The 20488-nt window shown below is 35.3% G+C and overlaps 1 protein-coding gene across 1 annotated transcript in view; it reads left to right on the top strand.

The window, feature by feature from the left end:
- The window catches only part of A1CF (APOBEC1 complementation factor), a 79944-nt gene that overhangs the window by 17256 nt on the left and 42200 nt on the right, over nucleotides 1-20488 (top strand). The window contains exon 2 of the mRNA XM_079138375.1: nucleotides 5626-5769. Coding sequence (XP_078994501.1) covers nucleotides 5671-5769 — 99 coding nt within the window. The 5' untranslated portion in view covers nucleotides 5626-5670. The remainder of the gene's footprint in view (nucleotides 1-5625; nucleotides 5770-20488) is intronic.

Genomic DNA, 20488 nt, shown 5'->3' on the forward strand with positions numbered 1-20488 from the left:
AAATAGATAAAAGTAAACAATTATTATAACAACATGATACAATAGCTAACACCAGTTATTAAATGCTAAAACAGTTGTTATTTTAAGTGTATGTTAATATTTGATCTTCAAAAGAGTATCTTAGTTTCATATATAAGGAAAGGCTGAGGCTCAGAGAGCTTTTCCTGGGAAGGAAGCAGAAGAATAAAAGAGGAGAACATGTTTAGATAGCAGGTTTGGTGATAAACATACTCTGAAACCAAGAGTTCCATTGCTAAGAAAAAAACATACTGTCAGAGGAATAGGGAGATATTGACCACATATTACTGAAAGTTGGCAGCACCAGAGGAGACTCCTGCCTCTTCACATGACTGGTTCCTCCTTCACTACATTTTTAAAATGAAAATAAGAAGAAGGGAAAGGGAAGGAAATCATACAAGGAAATGATGACCCCCTTCCCCAGGAGGCCCCTTCTGGAATCACCTCCACTCTGCCTCTGTCCTCCAATATGAGTTAGTAGCAGGAAACCATGTGGTCATGAGTTATGCAGTCATGCTGGAAAGCTTGCTGTATGCTGGACCTAAACTGCTTCTCAAGTATTTTCTCCTTTGTCTCCACAACAGCAGCATCCATAGTCACTTGTTATCCCATTTCACAGATGAAGAAACTGATGCCTAGGGAGGATGTACGAAAATATGATTCTTTCCTGTAATGTTAATTATAACTTTCCTCAATCTAACTTCCATTTTTCTGGCCCTCTGTTCTCTCCTCATCCAGGTTAACATTGCCCTTCCTCAAATCTACACAACTTATTGCAGTCTCTGAATTTAGAGTTGAGGCGCTCCTTGTATACTTGAGGATTAGATTGCCTCTTCCTTTCTCCTCTTTTTGATATTATATGTCTGTCTAATACTAATCTAGCACTTCCCCTATGCCAGGAGCTCTTAAAAACCCCTTCAGTGAATTATTCATGTAATAGCCACAGTGACCCTGAGAGAGGTACTATCATTGTGTCAGTTGAGAATACTGAGACAGAGAGGTTAGGGAATTTGCCTGGAGAATACAGTAAGGAACACAATGAGATTTTTGAAACCTGAAAGTCCAGTTCCTGGGTCTGGATTCCTATTAAGATATTTTCTCCTTGATGTAGTAGAACTTGCGCAGCTGGCCAATCACTTGTTCTCAAAATTCGTTGGCTTCCAAACCATCTCACTTGGTTCTCCTCCTACCTTTTTTGCTATTCCACCTTGGTTTTCTTTGCTGGTTCCTCCTCACATCTCAACTTCTACACGTTGGACTCCAGAGATCAGTCTTGGACCTATCTATTCTCTACACTCAGTCCTTAGACGATCTCATCCAGTTTCACAGCTTAAATATCACCTCTACATGGATAACCTCAAAGTCAGCATCTCCTTCCTGTATCTGTCCCAGGAGATTCAGACTCATGTCTACAGCCATCAACTTAACCACATGTACCTCTCAAAGGAAATTAAAGACTAACATGCCCAAACTGGAGCTCCTGCTCTTCTTCCTCCAAAACTGAATGTCATTCTTGATCCTTGTTTTCTCCCAAACAACACATCCAATCAGTCTGTAAAATGTACCCAAAATGTGTCCACTCTTCAAGGCCACCACTGTCTCCACGAAGGGCAAGCCCTTCTCATCTTCTTCCTGGAAATAGCAAAGGCTTCTGGTTTATCTCCTGCTTTTCCACCACTCCCACCAACAAGAGTGAGGTAAGTGAGGCAAATAAGGTGCTTGTCTCCAGAGGAAAATTTAAAGGGACATCCAAAAACTCAGTAATCAAGACAAATGATATATTAATGCAATATTTTTAAATCAAACCAATGCAAAAATAATTCATAATGAATCAAAGAGTTAAATTTTAAATAAAAACAGGACTAGCCCCTGTATTTGCATTACTTGCCTCTCTGGTCTCATCCTGATCCCAGCCAGTTCTTCTCACTTCCATATATTCTCAACAGTCACAACAATCCTGTTAGAACATAAGTGAACTCTTGTCTAAGAGCCAAAGTCCTTACTGTGACTGACAAGTTCCACCGTGATCTGGCCTGATTTTCTCTCTAACCTAACTCCTTCTTCTCTCCTCTTTACTGAGCCTCATCCTCTACCACACTGGCCCCTGTGTTCCATCAAGGCACTCCCGCCCCAGTCCTTACTCTGGGTAGGCTCTCTGTCTAGAACACTCTATCCGGTAACTCTCTCTTCACCCAGGTCTCTTCCCAAATTCACTTTAATAGGACAATTTCCAAGTGTTCACCCACCAATGAACACATTGTAAATATTCCTTTTTGACACTTTGATAATTTCTGAGGAGAAAAAAATATACTACCACTCTATTTTACTTATTGATTTTATTATTTATTGTTTCTTCCACTTGTTATGAAACTCTCAGAGAAGTTTGTGGGAAGGGTCTGTTTTATTCTCTGCCATATCCTCAGTGTCTCAAAAATTCCTGGAAGATGGTAGATACTTAGTAAATTTTAAATTAATAAGTAATAGATACTCATTGGTGCTTTCCTCTACCTCCAGTGCCTCATATGTATAGGTTTTGGATTCTGTTACCTCAATATATTACATTGGGAATTACTCTTTCAAAGTGCAATATTCTCAGATCCGAAGCATTTACAGCTGACACTAAATTAGAAAATGTATTGCAAAACCTTCATTTCAAATTGACCAAGATTTTCTTTATGTTGAGCAAAACAAATTTAATCTCAAATGCTGACCAAGATTTTTAACAAAAGTTTGATTTGCTTAAAAAAAATTTATCTGGGATTCAAGTTTACCCCTTAGATTTGGTCAAGAGTGAGAGAGAACATTGTTTTGGAGGAATAAAAACTGAATATCCAGTGTCTTTTTGATTTGTTTTGTGGTTGTTGTTATAGTACTGGGGAGTGAACCCAGGGCCTCATATATGCTAGGCAAGCACTCTACCCCTGAGCTATATATACCCCTAACCCTTCAAGCACCTTGTTAGCAAATTCTGAACTTTATTTCCATGTCTTGATTTTAATGACTTGAGACTAAATTCAAATGTTACACAAATTGTCTCAATAACTCGGAGTTAACTCATATGTAATCAAAAGACCTTTCTGATATCAAAAGACCTTTAATCACCTTTAGTAATTATTAACAAAAAAGACAGGTAGGTTTTGCAAAAGCAAACTTGTCATGTCACCATGAACTGTTATCTTTTGATGGAAAAGATGAAGTTCAGCAAAGAGCAAATCTGGAACTTGGCAAAAGATTACAGACTTTGCCTTCAAAGAGCTGTATCACATACAGAAATAAAGGTTTATTTCACACCCATCCATAGCCTCCTTCTCTTGCAAGTTAAATCAGCACAGTGGGAGAGTTTGAGAACATCTAGTGAAGAAACAGTTTAGTAACATTTGGAAAAAGTACAAGAGTTAGATTTTGTCTTAAAGGTAGTTTTCTTTATAAATCTTCAAAAATGCTTTTCTTAGTTTTATTTATCTGTTTTAAGAAGATTTATATTATCTCATAGAGATCCCTAAGCCTGTATTCACCAGCACTTTAGGATTATAAACTGAATACAGGTCTCAATTTACACTATATTTTAGAATCCAAATGTGTCAGTAAAGGTCCTTGTCCCAACCCCAGTTGCTACACGTATATCAAATCATCACTATTAGAAAGAAATTCCATTCTGTCCTTCACAAGACACAAAATCAAGATTAAAAAAGAAAAGAAAAAACTTTTGCAAAGTGTAGACACTGAAACTGGTATGTTAACCTACTGAGTTAGCAGATTGCCTATGAAACACAGTACCCTACAGCTGGGCAGAGAGTGGAGTCAGCATACAGAGAGCACTAACTGAACACTTCTTAAGAGAATGAGTGAATACAAACTGAATTGACCTGGGTCAAGAAAGAGTAAGCAAAATTATCAGAAAGGTCACGAAATGGTCATGCTCATCTGCAAAAAATGACACTGACACAGTTCTTTCCCTAAAAAGCTAATGAATATTCTTCCTCTGGAAGTTTTGCAAGTTTTCCTTTGGCTTCCTAAAGTATGTTGAAAATATTGTGTTCTAAATAATTCCTGTTGATTAGTTGGTAGGGTTTTATATTCTATCACCTTAGTAATAGGATACCCGTTGCTATTATTACTAGTAATAGCATTATTGCTACTATTGATAATCTTAATACTAGCAATACTACAAGTAATATTTTATTACTAGTCTATTACTTAAGTAATAATAATTTTAGTAACAATTCCTAGAAGCTGCATTTTTTTCTAAAATAGTTTCACTTTTTTTCTTCTGTCACTCGATTTTTGACAGTTTTCTATATTATTAATAGTTTATACAGTGCTTTATGAATGATTATGAAAATCAATATAGGAAATCTCAGTGCATTTTGAAAAGAATTTTTCAAAAGGACCTATAGTCAAATACATTAGAGTTCCATTTTGTCCAAATTATTATAAAACACATTCTTCTATCCTGGGCAGCAGAGTACATTAAGCAGAGTAAAATCCCAGCATAAAACCTTCACTGAGCTTTTTATACTCTTGCCCTGATGGCTTTCACCCTATGTTCCTGGTAACCTCTAGAGCCTCACTCCATCACAGCCTGGAACCTTCAGAATAGCCATTAACTTGTCCTGGAACCTGTGAATTTGAACAACAACCATCATGTTTGGAATAGGATTCAAATCATATTCCCCAACAGAAAGTATAGACAACCAAATCTGAAATTATATGTACATACACTCAGAGGACCTATGTAAACTTTCATCATTTCCTAGACTCTGCAAAGAGTTGAGTTGTGTAGGTCATACGTGATCTAGGTGTTGGTAGGCCCTTCCAACACCTCCTCCAAAGGATCCATTGTTCCTGTTTTGTTAAAATCCATGCCACATTTTCATCATGTACCCTGTGTACCATATGTGGCTTCTGTATATCTCTCACCAGCACAGTCTCCTCTAAAAGTTTGCCTTTGGAAAATAAGTAGACAAGTATCTTAGGAAACAGGTAGAATAGATAAAGGAAGCTCAATCTCAGAATTCTGATGTCTATTCTTTGCTGATTTGATGTAGACAGAGTGCCCTGTTTCCCATCTGTGAGGACCAACCTTCTTTTTTTTTGGTACTGGGCATTGAACCCAGGAGCACTTTACCACTGAGCCACAACCCCAGCCCTCTTTATTTCTGCCCTTGAGACATGGTCTTGCTAAGTTGCTAAGGCTGGCCTCAAATTTGCAATCCTCTTGCCTTAGCCTTCTAAGTCACTGGGATTATAGGTTTACACCACCATGCCTGGCTCTCCATATTCTTCTAATTGATGTGAATTCATTTGTTCTTGACTATTTGGTGATATCCTAAGGTAACTAGATTGAGAATTACTGATATGCATCCTAACAGGAGAAGGAATACCACTCATTTTCACCTTCTAAGTTTCAACTATACTTAACATTTTTAAGCACCCTATTCTTAATGAGTACATTTAGTCACCTGCTTTGTTTGTGTGTGGCTGTTAGTTGCTCTAACCTCAATGACTCATTTGTAGAGAATGTTTCCTAAAGATGTTCTTCATCAGAAGGACAAGTTTGGACTTGGTTACAGTGATTTACTTAATTTATCTTAAATTTGGTTTCAGTGAGCTACCCTAATTAACCTGATTTTTTGCTGATAATCACTCTCAATGGAATCAAATCACAAATCCGGGGACGGATTGAGCGGCACCCAGAAGGAAGCAGCCCTCCGCGCACTGGTCCAGCGCACGGGATATAGCTTGGTCCAGGTAGGCACTCCTTTTGACATCTGCTGAGACTCACCACTGAATTCACACAGTGGTGGGAATATTAGTGGTCCTCAGATGCAAACCATGAACTTGTGTAACTCTTCACATGGCTGTCCTTTTCCAAAACAGAAGAAAACTGCATCCTTTAATTTCTGTGTTGATAGGCCTTCTATTCTAGGTTATCCACTCAACTTTATCTTCTCACTTAAAAACAGAGTTGGTATCCACAGTCATACAGACTACCACAGTTTTGAAAGAACATTTTAGAATATGAAAAGGCAGGTGGAATTTCCCATTTCTTGATGAAGCAGAACTAAACTAGTATTTCAGGAATCAGCAAGAGAAAATGTCTGAGGAAATAGCCTTAGTTTCCAAAAAAGATCACTGCAGATATAAAAGGATTTGTGGGCATGGAGTCAAGAAATGAACTTTTGGCAGCCTACCTATTCCAGTTTGTTTTCTCAGAATACCTGCCCATCCAGCCTAGAATATAAAACACTAAATTTTGCCTGTGTTCTAAATAAACTATCTTATGGACATAATGAATATGCCACAGTGAATTTTGCCTTAATGAATATCTATAATGCAATAATTTAAAAAATTATAAATAAATAGAAGAAGGACCAGTGGAGTAGAGGAAAGCAATCAGGGGAGGGAGAACTGAAGAGAAAGGGGTAAGTCCTAGGGCTGAATTGGAGCAAATTATATTCCATGCATGTATCATTATGTCAAAATGAAGCCCAATATTACATATAACCATAATGCACTAATAAAATTTTTTAAATAAAACTAAAAAGGCCACAATCTTAAAACTGTATTAAGAATTATCTGTATATTATTATTGTCATTATAATGACTTCCTTTAGAGAACTAATGCTGCATTGAAAACCTGTGTTAGAAACATATAATTATTTAGTTGAATAAATAATGTTATTTTTATAGTAAGAAAAAGTATTTTAAGTCCTCAACTCTTGTCTTTCATCCATACTTTTCCAACTTAAATCTAGATACTATCATGAATATAAATATTATATGTGCTTAACCATAAAATATGCAACAGTATCTTTTACTAGATGTTCTTTTGTAAGATTGTTTCAAAATATATAATTTGTTTCACCAGTTCTACAAATCATGACATGCTTCATTATATGTAATACAATGCTCCAAGTTATTTATATTCTTCATCTGAATGAACTTAACACCATTTCCCTTTTCCATGTTTGTCAGAATGGATGGTGTTTTTTCCATTTTCCTGCTTTATGCTTTACTCTCCCAATGCCAGTTTGCTAACTGCAGTTTCTGACTAGGAGTTGAACAGAAGGGAGGGAGAAGAGAACAGGAGAAGAAAGGAAAGTTCTTCCTTGACTAATTCTGGTGCTGGGCTCTCTGGGCCTTATAGATATTGAAAGCTGTGGGTTACTATGTAGGATTGTCAGAGATGCTCTCCATCCCACAGCCAGGGTCTTTCATCTGGCTGCACTTTTCCCAACCTCAGTCTCTTTGTTGAGCTCAGCTCTTTGTGTTTTGACACCAGGCAGCCCTCTTGGAAAGGAAGACAACAGAGGAGTTCCACAGGTAGCCACTTCCCTAGACATACTCATTGAGCCAGTAAACTGGAAGCCCAGGCAACACAAAGCAGCTGCTCCCCTGGCCCATGTCAGGGCAGTAGGCCACCTGACAGCTTACCTTTAGATATCTCGGGAGCAAGTGTGTTCCCACACGTCCTGGTATGTTCCCCAGATAAAAGGGCAAATATCCATTTGCCTGAACACTTTTCTTAACTCCTTTTCCCTAGTATAGGCAAAGGGAAGGACACCCCACAATCCCTACCGTGCAGAGAGATGGAGATTTAATACAACAGCAGTCACCTCTGAACATCTCTGTGTAGACTCCAAAAACTCCTCTGAAGTTCTTCAATCATACAAGTGGAAGCAACCTTCTTTTCAACTAACTGCACCTGAGCAGAGGCTTTTAAAAGTTAAATACATTTGTTTTGTAGACTATAAAATCTACAGAACTGCCTCAATCAATTATAAAATTTCTTTTAGAGGAAAGCTGTATAAAAATTTTTATCACTCATTATTTTGAAGCACATTATTTTTGGAGATAAAAACAGTTAAAGTTTACTAATGGTTTAAAAATAATTCGAAAGAAAATAATTTGACTTTTATTGTCTTGGAACAAGAAACATCAGCTTCTCCTTTGACTTAAGTGAAACTTTAAAAAGTCAACTATGGATAAAAATTTATTGAAATTTTAACAAACCCTAAATAACACAGCTAAACTTTGTAATGTGATTTATTTTAAGTAATATTTGTTAATAGAATGACTATTAGATCAGAAATTCTTTAGTAACATGGAAGCCTAAAATTCTAAATAACAATTATTTAGATTTAAAACCTCTAATCAAAATGTAAATACACATAAAATTAGTTTCAAGTGAATTGAAAAATACTTCCTGATATTGACTGCAAAATGTGGAAAATCACTCAAATTTTAAAATCAGAAGGGCTATAATCTAACCTGTTCCCTACCATATACAAGTTGTATGATCTTGAATAAGGGACTTGACTGCTTTAGGCCTTAATTTCCCAAAAAATCAGCTAGGTCCTCCTCTACTCTACAGGCCATGAATCTGTGGTTCTAGTATCTTCTGAATCTAGTTATAAGTCAGTGGAGTCAGCAGACTATTTGGTTGAAAAAGTGGACCAGACGTGTGAAGATATAGTCTCAAACTGGGTGACATAGAAAAGGCCTTCAGTCTTCTTCAGTCTTTCTACTCAGGATTAGAACAAAGACTAACGATTAATATGATCAAATAAAGGAGGCAACATCAACATCAGAATCAGATTTACTTTTTAAAACATCGCCATGCAAAAATGAAGAAAAATCTTAATACAATTCAAGAAGTATACCCCTAAGGTAATGGTGTAGAATTTTGTGGTATTTGCTAAGTTATGGTTTGGTCAATTTACTTCTATGATTTATCTTTGCAGTCTCTGAAATTAAACATTAGATTTTTCCAGAACAAAAATTCAAAAACAGGATGACAAAGTTGTCCTCTCATCACTAGCAAGACAAGTACAGCTATCAAAAATAGAATTTTTCAAGTTACTTAATACAAGCCAATCCTTTACATGGCAACTGACACAATAATGTGTACCTTTGAGGATTTAAAAGTTTTGTGATTTTTTTATAATTGAATATCTTTGAATATTGATAGCTGAGAACTTCCATCAAAGTACTTTAGAGAATAGAAGAAACTCAATGCAGTACCCTGTGTATAGAAGGCCTTCACATAAATAGTATTGATAAAATTTACAAGTTCAAGTTTAAACTTTATAGTTGTACTATGCCATGTAGAAATACTTGGGTATTGTGCTACAATGTGTTTTGTCTCTGGGTAATGGAATTATTTGTACGGGTTTATTTTTTTTTCTAATTTTCTAATTGTACTTTCCAAAGCTATCATATGTTTCTTTGAGAATCAAAGAAAAAATATATTATTATGGTCCTTATCACAAGAATGTATTAATGGTGTGGGTCATAAACTCTGGTGTGTGATGCTTCCTCCCCCTGGGGTTTTCTCCTTAAACCCAGGAAAGTACATACTCATAGATGAGCATATTCAGAAAACTTTCTACCCAATGTGGGGTCAGTTTGCATTAATTTTAACCCTACTACTACTAAAGCCAAATTTATGTCTAATAAATATCCCTCAAGTGGTTTGAATACTTTTTAAAAGTAGACTCGGGATTATTATCATATATTATTTTTACATGATTTAAAATACAGTGTGTATTAGCATTACTTGTTCAATTGTGCTATTTTATAATCTATTTTCTAAAAATCATTATGATCCAGTCAATGTTTATGAACTATGATGATTGCATTCTTCTTTTTATTCATTTATTTTTGTACTGGGGATAAACCCAGGGGCACTTTACCACTGAGCTACATCCCCAACCCTTTTATCTTTTTATTTTGAGACAAGTTCTCACTAAGTCACTTAGGCCCTCACTAAGTTGCTGAGGCTGACCTTGAATTTGTGAGTCTCCTGCCTCAGCCTCCCAAATTTCTAGGATTATGGGTATGTGCCACTGCACCAGGCTCCTATTGCATTATTACACCAATAGTTGCCCTAAATAAACATCAAGACTTTTTTTTTACTTTGTTTATCTGCTTGTTTCCTTGGTCTACATTATTGAAACCAATGCGTTAGTGCTGGGTCTTGAGATTATAGAAGCATAAAATGTATTGCCTGACCCAAAGTGGATGTAAAGTTGATGGGATGAAAAGTAACTTATCAAGAATTTTAAATGGGCTGGGGATATAGCTCAGTTGGTAGAGTGCTTGTTCAATCCTCAGACCACCACCACCAAAAAAAAAAAAAAATTAAAATGGGAATCAATATGTCAGTCTTTAATAAACAATAGAGTAAAAGTAACACAAAATATGAGTATGTTCTTCTGTATAAGGCCCTATAAAAGTGTTTAAGCGTCCTTAAAATAAGTAGGTGTATCCTTCTTATCCTACACATCCTTGCCAACTTAAGCACCAACCTCATTCATTCATTTATCAATGCCTTTATTGATTCCCCAAAGAAAAACATGGTTTCTGCCTTTGTGGAGATAATTTTCATAGGGAAGATAGAAAGTAAACAAATAAATAAAATAATTATAGATTATAAGTGCCTGGAATATCATAAACCAGGTTGTGAGACAGAGAATTTCAGGTGACCTTCTTCAAAAAAGATGACATTGAAGCTAAGACTTACAGGAGAAAGCAAACCTTGCAGTCAAGGAGATATCAACATCCTTGGCAGAGGGGACCACTCCTTTTCCAAATATTTGTAAAATGCATGACCTTTGAGAAGTAAAGATATTTATGAGTTTTAATTTCAAAGATCTAGAAAGATTACAACAGATAAATAAGAGATTTAAGTGGATTTCATTTATCCATCCTTTATTAAGCAGACATGAAGCTAGTTTCCTGGGAACAGTCCCCTCAAGCTAAGAACAAAATACATTCTTTAATTCCCATCCCTCAACTTTGCTTCCCATGCATTCTCTCTTATGGGGAGTTTCAGTACAACTGTTTTGATTCTAATTTGTTCAACTCTTCAACAAATACATACAAGCCATAAAGTACAGAGGACGGCACTAGAACAACATAAGTCTGAATAGAATACCAATCCCCTTCTTATGGTAAAGGTAAATCCACCTAAATTAATTACCCTTCTCTGGTCTGGCCTAATATACATTAGTAATTTTAATTGGACCTATCAAATTGTCAAAGGTCAAAGACAAACAGAAGTTCCTGGAAAGCAGCTACAGAAAAGAAGCAAATAAAATATAAGGGAGTTTCAGGATGCCTAGCTACAGACTTCAAGGCAGAAAACTTACAGACTAGAGGAAATAAGATAATATATTCAAAATTCTGAAGGAAAAAAATAATGCTGTGATGAATACTATATCTAGCAAAACTATCCTTCAGAAATGAAAATGAGATAGACTTTCCTAGACAAATAAAAGCAGAGGGAATTCATCACCACCAGGCTTGTGATACAAGAAATGTTAAAGGGAATTCTGAAAAGACAAAAAAAAAAAAAAAAAGAACACTAATGAGTAACACGAAAACATCTAAAGGTATAAAACTCACTGGGAAAACTAAAGATCCGGACAAATTCAGAATACTCTAATATTATAATCATGATATGTAAACCACTAATATCTTTAGTATGAAGAGTAAAAGACATCTCAGCACGGCATCTAAATAAATAAAATAAGGATCCATTGACAACTAAAAAAGAAAAAAAAGAAAGAGTAAAAGACAAAACTATTAAAAATGGTAACTATAATAATTTGTTATGGCATATATAATAAGATGCAAATTGTGACATCAAAAATTCAAAATGGGGGAAGGGGTTAAAGAATTGAAATTTGAACTGGGCCTGGAGCATGTCTATAATTCCAGCCACTTGGGAGACTGAGGCAAGAGAGTCATAAGTTTGAGTTCAGCCTGGGAAACTAAATGAGATGCTGTCTCATTTAGTCTCAAAAGGCTGGGGGTGTGGTTCCATGGTAGAGGACTTGCCTAGCCTGTACCAGGCTCTGGGTTCAATCCCCAATTCCCAGTCTCTCTCTCTCTCTCTCTCTCTCTCTCTCTCTCTCTCTCTCTCTCTCTCTCTCTCTCACACAAACACACAAAAGTAGTTTTCTTTCTTTCCTTCTTTCTTTTTACATAATCGAAGTTAACTTCTTACCAGTCTATAATAACCTGTCATAACTACAAGATGCTGTTTGTAAGCCTCATGGTAACCACAAAGCAAAAAATTATAATACACTTTTTTTAAAGCCAAGAAAGCAAAACATACTACTAAAGAAAATCACTTAACCAAAAAGAAGACGGCAAGAGGGAAAAGGGAATAATAGACCTACAAAACAACCGGAAAACAATTAACAAAATGGTAGTAGTAAATCTTTACCCATTAATAATGGCCTTCAAGTTAGATTTAATTCTCCAATTAAAAGATACAGAATGAATGAGTGGATGAGAAAAAACAAGACCCAGCTATATGCTGCCTACAAGAGACTCTCTTCACCTGTAAGGACACGCACATGAAGGGCTCAGAACTTTTAGTAGTGAAGGGATGGCAAAAGATATTCCATGCAAATGGGAAGCAAAGACAGAGGGAGTAGATATACGTTTATCAGATAAAATGCACTCAAGTTTAAAAAAAAAAAACTAAAAAGAGACAAGAGCATTAAATAACAATAAAGAAATCAATTCAACAGGAGAGTACAACTAATAGAATTAAAACAATAAGTAACTTTAGGATCCCGAGTTTACTAATTGGTTTCATCTGGACTGGCCCCAGAGAGAAGCAGATGGAAAAACACTGTACACTGACAGTTTTTTCCAACCACTGCACAAAAAAATATTTTAGGAACAGAAATAGGAATTTGACTTCATGGCAAAATATAGCTTCTGGGTCCTTTTTCTTCTATTGCCTGTTCTCACCACCTGCTATCCAAGGACTTAGGTCATTCACCAAGTACATGGATACCAATTCTTTAAATAGGTAGCAATAAGCCTGAGAACAAGATGGGACCAGTAGATCATCACAGATGCATGCTTCCCCAAGCTTATCGCCCCAGCTACTCATGGGCCAACTTTATTTTAAAGTGCAGAAGAAACCTTGCTTTTTCCTAGCCAAACATTTTCCTAGTGTGGTCTAGAAGACTCCAAATGAAGGATCCAATTAAGGAGAGTGCATGTGCCCAATATTTTTGTGAATTTCATCATCCACAGAAATGGGTTCCAGAAGCTATTTTCAAATAGCAATACATTTCTCCCCAAATAGCGTAATAGAGAGTTGGCATAAGAGATCTTCAATGTAAGATCCAAAATCTTGTAGAATTGTGTGCGTTATGGTACATTCCCTTAAATTTCTAGCACAAAGATTTTCTATTTATCAGATTAGAAACTAATGTAAACCTCATAAACCAAATATGAAGCAGCATGACGGGATGTTTGGACTCTGCTTGCAGGCAACTTCAGGGTTTTTATAAGTGATATCTACTTGTTAATTCTGATCAGAAACCAAAAATAAGTGACTCCATCTTTGGAGTTTAAAGCATACCATTATGAGATGTAAAGACAGCTTTCAAACATAGCTAGGCAGAGAAATTAGTGAGATCATGAGCTGTGCCATCAAGAACTTCAGCATCTGAGATCCTTTAGAACATTATTTCAGATGTGCTGGGCAGGGAACTGAGAAGATGTTAAATGGTGCACCACCACAGCATTAAGGAACTTTGAATCATATACTGAGAGAATTAATCCACTCTCAATACTTCTTCAGACTTTCTGATGACAAAAGTTAGCAGTTGGAGTCATGTTTTAAACAATCCCCTAGTCCCTGCTAATCTTTTTAAATAAAGAGAGTAGGACAAGGGCTCAGAACTTTTAGTAGACAACAGTATCTAGTTAGAAGAGAATCACAATTTTCCTTTTTCATAACTGTTTTTATAATTACCTTTCATTTGTGAGAAATGATAATGATATATGGATATTCTCTCTATATATATAATGTATATGTCCTATATGCATTAATCTTTTACTATATTCACATATATAATATACTATTATATATACATATATACATAGATACAATATGTTTCTTCAACAGTGAATCAATGCAAAGAAAGTCGTTAAGTAAAAAGATGTCAAGTAGATACAAATTTTCAAACAGAGATACACAAATTTTTAAAATTCCAACAACATTACCTGTAAGGCTTCCATTAATTAACTCACAAAACATCCTATGAACATTTTTCCTCATTTAAATATGGCATCAAAGTCAGCCTCCCTTTCACCAGCATCCTAGCACCCCACAGGACTATTGCAAACACCTAGTAAACCTAACTTTTATTTTATAGATGAAGAAATGAAAGAAGGGATTGAATGTCTTGCCAGGTCCCTCGGCTTATGAAAAATTAAAATCCATGGGGATATAATAAAGAGAACAATGACTATATGAAATTCTTTGCATGCCAAAATCCAAGTGCAGTAGATGAGATTACCCTTGGCAGATGTTGAAGTAGGAAAAGACAGGAAAGCAATCATCCAAACCAGATGTTCCTTATGTCTTTATCCACCTGTGGACAGTTTTATATAACTTAATGAGATCTTCATCTGCTTTAATAGTATTAGTTAATCCAAAAAGGCAAACTGTATCTGTAAGTATATATAAAAAGTTAGGTGGGTTTATTTGATAGATTACATATTCCAATACCCAAAAGCAAAAACATATCACCAAAGTTTTCACCTAGTGATTTCTTAAGTGCACTTTAAAGGCTCCTGTACATGTGGAACTGTTGAGACACATGTATAGAGCCAGAGGTGAACATGAGCACAGCAACTCCTAGTCTCTGGAAGAAAATATGTGTTCCACAGTCCATCATTATGCAAACCTCACTGGAAAACATAAACAGAGAGTCTTTTTTAAATATATTTTTTAGTCATAGATGGACACAATACCTTTATTTTATTCATTTATTTTTATTTGGTAGTGAGGATCAAACCCAGTGCCTCACATAAGCTAGAGAAGTGCTCTACCACTGAGTTACAACCCCAACCCCAGCAGAGTCTTAGTAGTGAGCTGGCATTTTACTTTTCCCTTCATTTAAACAACTATGCATATCAATGTTTTCTGATTTCAATTTCATGTATTCTTGATATCCCATGTGAATGGCAAAAACTTACATGATAAAGCTTTATAAAATGCAAGTTACTTTTTAAAGTCTGCTTGTTTTTGAATGCTTCAAACATTGAGATATAGAATCCCTAAGGGGTAGTTTGTAATACATAATCCTTAAAGGTAAAAGAAAACTATTAAAATATGTTATTATTAAATGTGTAAATTTTGACACACAAAATAACTGATTTTGCTTCCATAAAACAACTAGAAGGATGATATTAGGACTGTTTACCTAGGCGACAGAACTTCAATTGTCTATTTTTAGGATAATAATATCTGGTATTCATATTGCATATGCCTTATAAGGATTATAGAAAACAGCTATTAAGAATAACACTGACTTCCTGAGCCTATAAATATGTAAGTTACATAAATTATGCTCACTAAAAATTCCTAGTATAAAAATAGATTTTGCCACCATGATGTCACCAATTTTAACAAGATGTGAAAATGAACAAATTACACAAAACAGAGAATTATCCTTCATATAGAATCAATGAAATGAATATTCCCTGTAGCACCATCTGTTCTTCTCAGGCAACAAAATCTCCATAAGACTCAATGTAAAATCACGTCTAGGAGGGTCTTTTCAGTAGATTTTATTTAAGGCCCATTAGACTTGCTTTAGACCCCATCACATCATAAGGGATCTGGAATCTAGATGGAATATAATTGAAATCATGCCCAATAAAAACTTTTAGTCAGTCTCACAAATTAATAAGTAGGAATCCCTAGTATAAAATCAGGAACCACAACACACACAATCTGAATAGATGTTCTTAATGTATTGGTATCAACTCTGATTACCGTCCTCAGCAGTTTGACCACAGAACCACTGTCTTGGGTATGGCAAGCTGTGAAGGCTAGAAATGCCACCCAGCATTGATAAATTGGCAGGGAACAGCAGCAAACATAAACCCAGTTAATTGGAAAATAGATAGGAGAACATCTGAAAGCACTTTAGTTAGGAAAAATATGCAAATTCTTCCCTTTTGGAGAGAAAGAAAAATATAAAGAACCAAAGAGAACCACTAAGATCCATTAAAAATTGAAATTACTGCTCAGGAAGAAAACAGATTGAATGAGTGTTCGTCAATTAATATCCTTCCAGTTTATGAATGGGATCATGTATGGGGAAGCTACTATCTGCTCTCCATGTCTGGTGAAGTAGGCAATAGCACACAGCGTGTAGAATTATGAATCTGGGAAACCTGAAAAGGAAAGTCTTCACAACTTTGGATGGTAAATACACCATGAAGTTCACCTGAGAATCATGGAACCCTTATTCTAGTGTTTTCTGCAATAAATTAAACCACTTTGTCTTTGGACAACTCATGTAATGTCTCTGAGCTTTCTCATCTGTGAAATGAGTATATGGGGTTAATCAAGAACCAAAGAGCAGTAATGTCTTGATGAGGAACATGGACCTAGGATTCAGATTTTATCTCTGCTGCTCACTACTTATATGAATTTGGATTAATTCCATCCCTTCGGTTCCTTATCCTCATGGGTTTGTTGAAAAAATTATTTAAATTAATACACATAGAACACCTAACACAGTTCCTGACTCAACCAGATTTAACTGTTGTTGTTTTTTTTTTATTATTGTAAACAAATGGGATACATGTTGTTTCTCTGTTTGTACTTGGTGTAAAGGCATACCATTTGTGTATTCATAAATTTACATAGAGTAATGTTGTAACTGTTGTTTTGTAGTTGTTAATTTTAAGTGCAAATAACAGAAGATAATTATGTCTGATTAAGTAGAAACAGTTTATTAAAAGAATATTAGGTTATAGCAATTGTGGACTTAGAGAACAAGATTCAAGGGTGAGCTTTTAGGAATGAAACCCCAAAACACATCACAGATTGTAAGAAGAAAATGTATTCATCATTACAGAATGCTCAACACTAAAGTTTGCACCACTGTGATTTTGGAACCAGAATTCAATTTTATTTTACTGTAAATCCATGATCATCCCAGTTGCAAGAGAAGTTGGAAAAGCAAATATCTGGCAATTAAAAATTCTGCAAGAAAAGGTGGTTTTTTTTGCACAGATTCCCCAAATATATAAAAATTCAGATGACTGGTGGCCAGATGAACTCAGTCTTTTCAATTTTCATGCTAAGCCTTATAACCCAGAATGATCTATTAAAGAAGGCTGTCTGCTTTTATTGAAGATCAAGAAGATGGTAGCCACAATATCTTTAAGACTCTATGGCTTCATTATGAAGGATTTGAAATATCTATGACAGGAGGGATTTCCAAATACTCTTGACATGCAAACTGAGTTACTGGGTAGGCTCAACATTCAATATTTAAAATAAAGCCACTGGATTTGTAGTTAAAAATCAGGTCCTCAATTTTTAATTTGCACAGTTGAATTTTGTGACTAGAGAGAGAAACAAGTTCCTAAGTCTTTGATTGGAAAAGTAAAAGTTTCAGAGTTTAATAAACAACCTTTCATTTAAAAAAAATCTATATTCTTTCTCTGAACTATTAATACATTTGGGCTGCTTGGGAGAATGCATCCCATAGGAATGATATCAGTCAGGAGTGAAAAGAGCAGTTATAATTGGAATTTATCTATTTTAAACTCTTAAACTATAAAAATAGGGACTGCAATACCAGCAATCCAGAGCCCAACTGTCCTTTCTGAGTAAAGGACAGCTATTCTAACCCCATGACTAAATCCCAGGGCCTGTCTTAAATCGGTCCGGATTTCTAACTACTGGTGCATTCCAACCCACTGGTTGGCTCAGCAAGCACATCTCCTCCACATCTCCTTCATGAACTTAGGGCATCTCTGAACCAGTCAGACTATTTGCAATCCCAAAGACTATTCTTGGAGAATTTTTTTCAAGTGTTTATAGAAACGACAGAAACACAATTAATAAACGTTCTTAACCATTTTTATCTTAAAAACAAATGAATCCTCTTATATACATAATATTCACAAAATAGCTTGGTGACAATTTTAGCAATTAAAACAATTAAGAAAGTTGAAGGGAAAATTAGAAAGATCAATCTGCCCATTGCCTTTTTATTTTCAAACTATCAGATGAAGCCTGTCAAATCAGAAATTCTGAAAGAGCCACTTGACTATCATGGGAAGAGGGCTTGATTTCCTCAACCAAACAGGTAGAAATACTGTCAAATTTATACTAAATTTATTACAATGATATATTGAATGTTACAGACATCTAAGATACACAGAAATGAACACAAAATGTATTATCATTAGTCAAGTGGAAAGACATGACCCATGGAGAACTATGATTGGCCTCTCTGTAAGATATTCTCCCCAAAATTTACTGTTTTAAGATGACTGAAAATTGGAAAGAATCTTAAATGCAGCAGAGAGTTTGCTATTTAACATGATAAACTTTTTCATAAATAAGGACTATTTTAATGTATGAACGTGTGGTAAAGTTCAGGCTTCCCTATATCAAGGCAGCAACATTAAGTTAATAAACCCAGGCCTACTTCCTAGGTCCTAATCCTGGCTTCTCTACCCTACAACCATATTAGCTCAATATGTTACTCTAGGGAATTCATGCCTTCTGTAAACTAGGGTAAAAATCATTCCCAACACAAAATATTATTATGAGGATGGCATGTAGTAAGTACTATGTAGGTATTTGTTAGAAAATAGGAAAATCAATGACTAAAACCTTCACTATTTCTACAAATGTCAAATTCATATTATTAGGAAATTCTTGGTTGAGCTTTTTCTAAAAGCTTGAAATATAAATTCTTAGATTGTCAGTGACACCACAGTTTTTCTACTGCATAATCCTGTAAGAATATAGAGTTAGAAAAGAATTAAAAGAATTCTACAGCCAACTTTTTTAAGTGTTCAGTAAGATGAATATATCTAATTGTCTGAAACAAGAAATAATCAAGGCAAGATAGAATGCTCATCTGTTCAATCTTTCATCTTATTATTTAAAGCAATATGATTAAATTATTGAGAATAAAAAAGAGGTCCTGACCATATACATCATGTAAATTCTGTGATCCAAACAGCCTTTGTGCAAACTTTATGAAATAAGAAGGCCAGATGTGGTGGCTCAACCTGTAATCACAGTGACCAGGAGGCTGAGGCAGGAGGATTGTGAGTTCAAAGCCAGCGTCAGAAACTTAGTGAGACCCTATGCAACTTAGTGAGATTCTGTCTCAAAATAAAAAGCAAACTTTTTAAAAGGGCTGGGGATGTGGCTGTGTTTAATTGCCCCTGTGTTCAATCCTGGTACTTAGTAATTAAGAAACAGTCAAGTTGGTGTAGATGGTTAAAAGAGATACTAAAAACGCTTTATGCTAAATTTTTTAATTCAATAAATATTTATTCAGTAAATAAGATCACATTTCAGGGTCTGTCACAACTAGCTGTTTATATGATCGGTATTTACAGTAGATGGCTATGTTTAATCTTTACAGTAGCCCTTTGAAAGGCCCTTTTCCAAATTTCTTGAGGTTTGATATATTTAGAATTTCAGAAATTTTTGTATTTTAGAAAGACAGTATGTTATAATCTCAGAGTGACTTGGGAGCACAATAGCTATCACACAAAAGAATATCTTTTAAAAACTAATGTATCTTCTAAAAGTATAGATAGAAAAGTATTTGGAAAAGCAAACTGAAATTTTTAACAGTAACTACTTCTCAAGAGGAATAAAATGATACATTGGGGCATTTTTCTTTTTCTTCTATACTTTACTGTTTATTCTCCAACAACGTGTATCATTCTATAGCATAAAACATCCTAAAATATTTATTGTGAAGTTAATAGAATGCTGATTTTTGGTCCCTATATTTTCCTTTTCTCCAAAAATCACAATAAAGTGTAATGACCTGAACTCTAACTGTGCCAAAGTGCAAAGTAATTTGTTTTTCTTTCCCCAGCAAATGAACTATTACAGATCAATAGTGGTGGATTAGGCCCATACTTTGCTTTGGTCTTTAACCTCCAGAAAAACAAAGATAGCATTGCAGAAAAACACCACTGTTACTCCTCCCCAAAAGATGAAGAAGGAGGAAGAGGAAGAGGAGGAGGTGGAGGAGGAGAAGGAGGAGGAAGAGAGGAGAAGGAGAAGGAGAAGAAGAAGTTGTTGTTGAAGCTAATTCCGTTTGGGCTGAGAACATCATTATTCACCACATAAGAGCCAACATTAGTAAAAACTTCTCAGGATCTTGTCAGCTTTGAAAACAGATTCAAACCCCTCACTAGCTACCCTCCAAATTAGTCGTTGCACCTCTCCAACTGTAAATCTTCTAAAGTTATGAAGCAACCTAAATCCAAGAAGGCAAAATTGAATTAATAACTGTTAAACACCACAGGCCAAGAGCAGGGCCGTGCATATTTGACACATCATCTCCTCCAATCAAAATCTGATATTACCTCCACTTTGCATATAAGAAAACTGAGGTCTAGAGGAGTTAAGTCATTTGTG

The sequence above is a fragment of the Sciurus vulgaris genome (assembly GCF_902686455.1).
Source record: "Sciurus vulgaris genome assembly, chromosome: 4".
NCBI lineage: Eukaryota > Metazoa > Chordata > Mammalia > Rodentia > Sciuridae > Sciurus > Sciurus vulgaris.